The following is a 9594-nucleotide window of genomic DNA, read 5'->3' as shown; positions in this document are numbered from 1 at the left end:
GACGGACTCAATAAAGGAAGCCACAGCCTTCAATTTGCAAGATCTCAACAAGGCTGTCAAAGAGAGGACGTTTTGGAGGACTTTCGTTCATAGGGTCGCCATGATTCGGAAGCGACTTGACGGCACTTAACACGCACACGATGAGCTTTCGTGAGCCACAGCTCACTTCTTCATATACAGCTAGAATGTGTCGCATTCTAGCTGTATATGAAGAAGTGAGCTGTGGCTCACGAAAGCTCATACCCTGCCAGAAAATATTTTTGTTAGTCTTTAAGGTGCTCCTGGACTCTTGCTCTTTTCTACTGCTGCAGACAGACTAACACGGCTACCCACTGGGAATTTGTTTTACGGGTGAGCTTAATTCTACATAGCAGAAAGCTCCTTTCCCCCCCGCCCCCCTTCATTACTTGCTTTGAGGGAACTCTGCTTCTCTTTGGAGTGCCTGTGTCCGTTTTGGAATTCCTGTGCTGTATAATTGTTTGATGTGTTTTTATCCTTCCAAAATACTTGATGGTTAAAATGTATTGCATGAGGCCGCCTTGTAGCGAGTCAGGACGTTTCGTCTGTCGGTCAGTATTGTTCGCTGTGACGGGCAGTGGCTTTCTAGAGTGAATCTCAGGCAGACGACTGTCACATCGCCTGATCCTTTTAACTAAAGATAGACCATGGTTTTTTTAAGGGCTTTTCATGGATTAACAAGAGATGGATTGACTCAATAAAGGAAGCCACAGCCTTCAATTTACAAGATCTGAGCAAGGCTGTCAAAGATAAGATAGGACATTTTGGAGGACTTTCATTCATAGGGTTGCCATGAGTTGGAAGCAACTTGACGGCACTTAACACACATTCATGGCTACTAGTAAAAATGGATACTAGTCATGATGCGTGCCTATTTTCTCCAGGATCAGAGGAGCATGCCTATTATATCAGGTGCTTTTGAACACAGACAGGATGCTGCTGCTGCCGTCATCTTGTTTGTAGGCTTCCTAGAGGCACCTGTTTGGCCACTGTGTGAACAGACTGCTGGACTTGATGGTCTGATCCAGCATGGCTTTTCTTAGGTTCTTATATAAGGTTGGTACCGTCTACTCTTGATAGGCAGGTGCAGTCCAGGCTGTTGGCTAGAGGTCTTTTAAGTGAAGGTGCTGAGCACTGAAGCAGGGACCTTCTGCGTGCAAAGTGGGTACTCGGACACAGAGCTGTGATCCCTCCTTATACCCAAAAGTGCTGGTATAAGTAAGTGTGAGTAAGAGGGGAGGAGGGAAGGATCGATCCCTGAGTCAGAAAGGAATCTTACATGTGCATCTTAAATTACTTGAGGTTAATAACATTGCATCATGAGCAGTGAAGTAATTATCTTGGAATAAATTGGTGTCTTGCATATAGAACATGACATCGTTATAACTCATTGCTGAGTGGTTATTATGTCCAAACTGAACTGCCTATTATGTTTGGTATGCTTTTAGAACTTGTGAAACTTCTCTGTAAGACTCCGTGGGTAATCTTTATTTCAGTGCTGTTCTAGATACAAAGCACTGTTGATAGTTTGCAGAATATATATATATATATATATAATTTTTTTGTCTTGCTTTTCAGACTTCCCCACTAACCAATGTCCGGAAATGGTGATGGCACAGTTACAAGTCCCTTTGCGGGATCTCTGCCCACAGTTGAAGTTCTGCCCGAACACCCAAAGTATGTGTGTACCCTGTCTGCTGAGCTTATTGCCAAGGCACGTGAAGAACTGCAGGAAAAACCGGAGTGGCGACTTCGAGATGTGCAGGCTCTCCGAGACATGGTGTGCAAAGACTATCCCAACCTTGGGACGTGTCTAGATGATGCTTTCTTGCTTCGGTTCCTTAGAGCCAGAAAATTTGATTATGACCGGGCGCTTCAGCTTCTTGTGAACTACCACCGCTGTAGGCGCAGCTGGCCTGAAGTCTTTACTAACCTGAGACCGTCTGCTATAAAGCCTGTGTTAGAATCTGGGTTTGTCACTGTGCTTCCTCACTTAGACTCTGAAGGACGTCATGTAGTCTGCATTCGCCCAGGTATTTTTGTGATGCTGGTTAAGTATTTAGGAGAGTCATAGAACTATAGAGTTGGAAGGGGCCATACAGTCCATTTAGTCCAACCACCGGTTCAATGCAGGATCAGATAGAGCATTGCTAACAAGTGTTTGTCCAGCCGCTGCTTGAAGACTGCCAGTGAGGGGAAGCTCACCACCTCCCTAGTGGTTCTTGTGTCTTGTATGTGTTTCTGCTTGTACCATAGTCTGCCTCTGGCTTGAAGCTTGCTCTCTTGAAGCTGATGCATTCATTTCCTTCTGTACGGTACAAAAAATTCTGCAGTTCTAGTAAACTCCAATGATTTAGGACAGCGGTATCAATAATCTGGCGACAGTAAGGTTTTTTTTTCTCTTCTCCCTTGTCCCTCATTTCTTTAACTTTTAACAAAGTATGTGCAGAAATGCATTAGGTATTGAAACACTTGATAATACTTGTTACGTGTTGCTGTATCATACTATAAGAATTGCGGGGGCAGGGGGGGAGCCCCAGCCCTTGTGCATGCATGTATTATCTAGGTAAAATTAATGTAGTTGTAAATATTCCAAATTGAGCTACATTTTTGATCCAGAGCACTGTGAGAGACAGGATGCTGGACTGGATGGACCACTGGTGTGATCCAACTGGGCTCTTCTTATGTTCTTACATAGACACAGAGGTACCTGTGTCTAGGCCTGGGATGTGAAATGGACCATAATGGAGCAAAAAAGAGACAGTTTGGTATTTATATGGAAAGTGTCATCTTTAAGCAAAAAACATTCATTACCTTTTTATATCCCGTCATTGATCTCAAAGCACATAAAATAGGGTTTGCAGGAAGGCTTGCATCTGGCCACTGACCATACCAGATCTAAACCTGCTTAATTCAGCAGTGTTGCTATATCATGTGCCCTGCATCCACATCCTGGCACTTTACAGTGGCTAAATTTAGAAGAGGTTCAGATTGCCTAATCTTTTGAGATTGCCTAATCTTTTCAGAGCCAAACCAAAATTGACTAATGGTGAGGGAGAGGCAAAGGAAGTTGTGCAAACATAAATTAATGAGTAGGCTTACCTGGAATGGAGTCCAGTAGAATCAGGCCTCTTTCCAATTTAAAGGTTAGAGGCAAGCCCTCTCTGATCCATTCCCACCCACAGTCCTGACCCAAGGCCAAGGCCATGTGGTGCCAACGCAGACATTAAGGAATGCATTCATTTTGACACCCCCCCCCCAAGAGTACTATTGCCCATGTTGCCCCCCAGCCCAGGCTCCTCTTTCTTTCTCCATCCATGGCTTGCTTGGTGGTGGAAAGTGCCATCAAGTCACAGCTGACTTATGGCCACCCTGTATGGTTTTCAAGGCAAGAGAGGTTTGGAGGTGGTTTGCCATTGTCTGCCTCTGTGTGGGCTGAGAGGGTTCAAAGAGAACTGTAACTGGCCCAAGGTCACCCAGCAGAGAGCCAGTGTGGTGTAGTGGTTAAGAGCAGTAGTTCGGAGCAGTGGACTCAGATCTGGGGAACCGGGTTTGATTCCCCCACTCCTCCACATGAGCAGCGGAGGCTAATCTGGTGAACTAGATTCGTTTCTCCGCTCCTACACATGAAGCCAGCTGGGTGACCTTGGGCTAGTCACACTCACTCAGCCTCACCTATCTCACAGGGTGTCTGTTGTGGCGAGGACAAGGGAAGGTTACTGTAAGCCAGTTTGATTCTTCCTTAAGTGGTAGAGAAAGTCAGCATAGAAAAACCAACTCTTCTTCTTCATGTGGAGGAGTGGGGAATCGAACCTGGTTCTCCAGATTAGAATCCGCTGCTTTTAACCACTACACCATGCTGGCTCTCATGGCTTACTTACAAAGGTGTATCTCTGTGAATTCAGTGGTCAAAACTATTGTAGACGTTAATGATGCTGTGCTGGGTGAGCAGTGCTTTTGGAAGGCGTCTTTCCAAGCTCTCCCCCTCCACCATAGACTGCTGTGTCCTCAGTATCCTGACCTGAGAGTTTGGTGTGTCTCTCCCCCCCGCCCCACTGAAACAGCATGGAGGAAGGCTTAAATATGGGTTTGTAGTGAGAGGGGAGAATCAAGCCATTATATTGGGCTTATCAGTAGTTCCTTTGTCCACATAAATTCATTTTTATACCTTTTAAAGAAGGTTGTAGAGAAGAAGCATAAGCCAGTACACTTGTATATGGCTATAAACCTTGGTCTTCGCATGAGGTGAAAACCTCCAGTATAATTGATGGCGTTCCTTCCCTGAATTAACAGGCATTTTTCTTGAGCAAGAACTATTTTGAGTAAGGGCTGAGAGTTACAAAGGAAAACTAATAATTGTAAGGCAAGTAGAGAATGCTGTTGGTTTTTTCATTAGTTTTGCAACTTACATCCTTGTCTTATAACCATAGACAGATGGACGCCAAGTAACTACCCAATTACTGAGAACATCCGTGCCATTTACTTAACTCTGGAAAAGCTCATTCAGTCCGAAGAGACTCAGGTGAATGGAATTGTGATCCTTGCAGACTACAAAGGAGTCAGCTTATCTAAGGCTTCCCATTTTGGTCCCTTCATAGCCAAAAAGGTGATTGGAATTCTTCAGGTAAGGCCTGAAATTGTGGGGGGGGGGGGGAGTACAGTGTGAACTGCTTTTGTCAATTAAAATTCTGCAGATATAATGCTGTAAAACCCAATCCCTCCCTAAAGAAGTGTCCAGTAGAAGAGATGGAGAGTATTGTTATGTGAGAGAAATGCTGCATAAATCAGTAAATGGTAGGGGAGAGGCTGTGGCTTAGTGGTAGAGCATCTGCTTGGCATGCAGAAGGTCCCAGGTTCAATCCCCAGCATCTCCAGTTAGGCAAGTAGGTGATGTGAAAGACCTCTGCCTGAGGCCCTGGAGAGCTGCTGCCGATCTGAGTAGACAATACTGACTTTGATGGACCAAGGGTCTGATTCAGTATAAGGCAGCTTCATGTGTTATTTGGAACTGGTTTGAAGGAGCTGTCTAATATTTAGATTCAAGACCAGAATGATATGGATAGGGGCAGTCTTGATCTGCTGCATTTTGAACTGACTGGATGAGAGCAATGGGGAGTGGGGGTGGAATAAGCCACCAATGAGGTCGTTTTACAAATGTATTCTTAGAGTTAGACCAAAACCTACACTGAGCACGTTGCAATAAAAGTCACAGAATAAAAGGGGGAAATGACCAAGCTCCAAAAATGAGTCAGAGTGCAATTAGCTGTTTTAATATTTCATATCTTCTAGGGCAAGCTAGTCATTCAGTACAATATTATGTACTAGGGTTGCCAACCTCCAGGTGGTGGCTGGAGATCTCCCAGAATTACAACTGGTCTCCAGATGACAGAGACCGCTTCTCCCCGGAGAAAGTGGCTACTTTGGAGAGTGGGCTCTATGGCATTATACTCTCCTGAGGTCCCTCCCCTCCTCAAACCCCACCCTCCCCAGGCTCCATCCCCAAAATCTCCAGGTATTTCCCAACACAGAGCTGGCAACCCTAATTATGTACCCAAAGTAACATTTTTACACAGACAACTGTGTAAAACTGTGTGCTGTGAGACAGAGGTTCTAAAGAGATATATGGATGTGATTGTATCCTGATACATGCAATATGGCATCAGTTGGCAAATAGATCAGTGGGGGGTGGGAATCTCTACTGTTGTTCTCAGTGCTTTTTAAAAAAAACAAAAAACAAGTTTCTAGTCCTTACAGTTAAACATGCAACTGCAACTGTCAAGGTAGGAATCCCATACATGGAATACTGTTTATAGTATTTATTATATTTGGATTTCTATGGTTTTGGTTTTCCTTATTTGTATATAGAGAAAGATTATACTATTCTCTTTTATAAAATTTATTGTTAACAGTTTGCATGGGCAAGGGTAGTGGTAAATACTAGGGTTTTCCTTGCTTTAGAAGATGTGAAAAATAAAAAAAATATCTACAAGTTCATGCATCTTTTGAGAAATACATAGCAGTTTTGGCAATGAGCTTCCAGCATGGCACACTTAACTACAGGAAATAAACAGGAAAGAGCCTTAACCGGAAGCTAAAGCATTATGCTATGGCTGCCTTCACTAAAGCTAGTGCAGACGTCGCTTTTGTGATGGGTTTGAACATGGTTTATTTGTGGAGCAAGTGTACTTCCTCACCCATCACCTCGTGTAGAACGAGTGTGCTTTAAATGTAACCCTTTGCCATCTCTTCATTAAAGGAGAACTGCCACCTTTGGACAGGATTGGTTTTATGTTAGTATCTGTTGGTATTTATGAATATAGCTCCTGGCCACAAGGAACGTTTTTCAGTTCTGCCCAACTGTGAGTTCATGTGTCAGTAGAAAACTAGGCTTCTTACGATGTAATGGATTTGTTTTATGTCAGTTTCCCCAATATTCTTAACCACAAACTGACCTTTATAAATCTTATTTGCATTTTTTTCTCTTTAGGATGGCTTTCCTATTAGAATAAAAGCTGTCAACATAATAAATGAACCTCGTATATTCAAGGGCATTTTTGCAATCATCAAACCTTTTCTGAAAGAGAAAATAGCAAATCGGGTAAGTGGCAAGCTTGGAGAATGTATTGGCATTTAAACCAAACTGAGGGAGGTGTACCTGATTTGACTTACTCTTGGACTTGTTTCCATTCTAAACATCCTCAGCAAAGAGGTGATTTTTTTATAATACTAGATAGCTATGGCCAGTAGTGATAGGAATTATGAACTATTGGGAGGACGGTCTCTGTTACCTCTTTTCCTCGAACATAGGCCCCATAGGTTTTTTGTAAATCACATCGCAGGACACTGGAGGTAGATTGTAGTTTAGGTCCCATGGGCCAGTTTTAGCTGCCATGTGCCCCTGAAGCTGAACTCTAACCACGTCCTTCTCCAGAGGCATAGAATGGCTTGATAGACTTCTGCTCAGCGAGGGGTCTGATCTCACCCCTGTCCTAAACCCAACGGTGTTGCTCTTGTATCGCTTACCTTGGCAAGAGCTGGTGCCTGTCTGTGTACAGGCAAGAGTGCAGATTCAGTTGCCCCCTTCCTGAAGTAGGTTCCTTTGGAACCACTTGAAGGTTATCTTGCAAGTCACTTTATTTGGGATCCTAAAGGACAAGAGCTAACATTTCTTCCGAAGCGATGCATCTTAACAGAGAGAGTTGAAAAGAAAGAGGGCAGATATCCTATGCCTTTCTCTTTAAAACTTCTCTGTTGTAATTGTCTTGCTGGCTATATGTCGGGTTCTAATGTGGACTCCTTCCTGTTCTGAAATCTTGTCCATCAGCTGAATACACAAAGTTACATTGAGATGCTTCCCATGTACACCTCTTCTCTCCCCCCCCCCCTTGATGGTAGCGAACATTGTAAGGAAGAAGAACATAAGGATTTCAGCCCTCCTTGTTTCTCTGCACTTGTTCAACTACAACCCATAATTCTTACTGGTCTCAAATCCCTTTTTGAGGCTTCCTTTCCCTGACCCTCAGAACACTGTCTGCCAAAGAGCCTTAAAAACCAAAGCAATCTTGGCTGAAAGGTTGGGTGAAACTGCAACTGATAATCAAGATTGTGACATGCTGGGGATAGGGAAGGTGGTATGCCCTTTGCCTTTCAACCTCTCTTCCCCAACTAATCCTGCCTTATACTGAATCAGACCCTTGGTCCATCAAAGTCAGTATTGTCTACTCAGACTGGCAGCGGCTCTGCTGGGTCTTAGGCAGAGGTCTTTCACATGACCTACCCCCTGGTCCCTTTAACTGGAGATGCTGGGGATCAAACCTGGGAACTTCTGCATGCAAAGAGGCTCTTCCACTGAGCCACAGCCCCTCCCCTACACAGTAGAACAGAAGTTATTGTGTCTGACAAAGGGAGCTTTGACTCTCAAAAGCTTACACCCCAAAACACATTGGTCTCCATGGTGCTACTGGACTTGAATATATCTGAACCCCCAGAATGTAGTTGCAGGAGTTGATAGTAAATGTAATTTTTGAACAGGTGTGCTATTGAAGTGTCCGGGTTTCCTTTTTTCAGTTTTTTCTTCATGGGTCAGACGTGAGCTCTCTCCATCACAACCTCCCACCCAGGATCCTCCCTGAAGAGTATGGGGGCACGGCAGGGAGCCTGGACATCTCCTCCTGGAATGACCTGCTGCTGGCCTCGGAGGGTGACTTCCTGTATGATGCCTCCCAGCTGGCCCCCTCCAGCGACCCTTCGCCTGATGCCCCATTAATGAGCGCAGAGGTTGACGAGAAGCAGTGCGACGACTCCTTGCGGAGCTTGAAAACACAGCTCTATTACTGCTATTAAATGGGCAGGGAAGTGCTTCCCCAAAGGTCCCCTCCCTGGTCTCAAAAGAGGTTCTGAACTCTGCCTTGTTCTTGAAACCGGAGCCTCCTCGAGGCGCTTTACATTGGAACCAAAGCAAATTTGAAAGGGGGAGGGAATGGGGGCAAGGTAGAGTTCTGTGGAAATCTGGTAGAGCCTCCTTGAAATCTGTGGCCCAGTGATCCTTTTTGTTAAAGGAATATCATACACTGATGCGGATTTGAGGAGTCCTGCTAACGCTGTGCTCCTAAATGCAATTTTCTTGAAAGGAAGTCGCATCAAAGTGGATGGGCCTCGCTTCCCAAATATGTAAGGTTAGCATCACAGTGCTGGATTTGCCACTGCGGAGATGTTACGTATGAGCAAAAGTCCTTGGAATTGCAGCCAGCAGTGGGGTTCATGCCAGTTGATGTTGATTGAGATAAGGACAAATAGCAGATAAGCTTCCAGGAGACCCCTTTTAGGCTGTCGCATTCATACCCTCATCCCGGTTGTCACCGTCCCAACTATTCAGTGGTTTCCCCATGTAACTGTAATAGAGTTTTGTTGCTTGCAAGGAACATTACCCCTGGGGCAAAAAAACTTGAATTGTACCTTGGCATTAGTAGGTTAGCAAATGCTTATGCATCTGCTTTATTATAACTACTGGCATTTGCTAACCCTGCTAACTTTGGGGCATTTTCTTGCGGATTTATTTCATGCCCATATGTGAAGTTTGTGCAACAACTAGGACCAGCTGAGAGGGAGCAATAATTTGCACAGTTGTTCAGTTGCCAGTTAATGCCCTGTCACCGTTATAGAATAGCCCCTTTTAAGGCAGGTCTCACAGAGGGGAGAAATGCAGAAAACTTAATAGCTGTAGGTGTAAAGACGGGGGAGATGCTTGTTTAGTTATCTTTTTTTTTTGGGGAGATAGGATTTTTGAACTAGTCTTTGTAAACCAGATGTAGACAGGGTATTCTATAAGCACAACTATCAGGTTTGTCAATGTAACTTTCCCCCTGTGCAGTCTCTGGCGTTCATCACTTAGACCTCAGTGCTACATTGGCCTTGACTTCCTTGGTGAGACCTACTTCTAATCTTGTCCTCAGGGCCATAATCTGTGTGCAGCAGTGCTTTAGAGCCTTCTGTGTGGTTGTAGTTTAACTTTCCGGACCTTCCCGGACCCTCCCTTTGAGTTATCGCACGTCCAACTAATTCCTTACTAATTACTTA

The 9594-nt window shown here is 44.4% G+C and overlaps 1 protein-coding gene across 1 annotated transcript; it reads left to right on the top strand.

The window, feature by feature from the left end:
* Nucleotides 1–1601: 1601 nt before the first annotated feature.
* Nucleotides 1602–8367, top strand: TTPAL (alpha tocopherol transfer protein like). The gene is made up of 4 exons (XM_056845084.1): nucleotides 1602–2051; nucleotides 4449–4642; nucleotides 6506–6616; nucleotides 8086–8367. The coding sequence occupies exons 1-4, from the start codon at nucleotides 1613–1615 to the stop codon at nucleotides 8359–8361; spliced, it is 1020 nt and encodes a 339-aa protein (XP_056701062.1). The 5' UTR covers nucleotides 1602–1612; the 3' UTR covers nucleotides 8362–8367.
* Nucleotides 8368–9594: the final 1227 nt, after the last annotated feature.

Source organism: Euleptes europaea, chromosome 2 (assembly GCF_029931775.1).
Source record: "Euleptes europaea isolate rEulEur1 chromosome 2, rEulEur1.hap1, whole genome shotgun sequence".
In the NCBI taxonomy this organism is placed as follows: domain Eukaryota; kingdom Metazoa; phylum Chordata; class Lepidosauria; order Squamata; family Sphaerodactylidae; genus Euleptes; species Euleptes europaea.
This window is presented reverse-complemented; position numbering and strand designations above follow the sequence as displayed.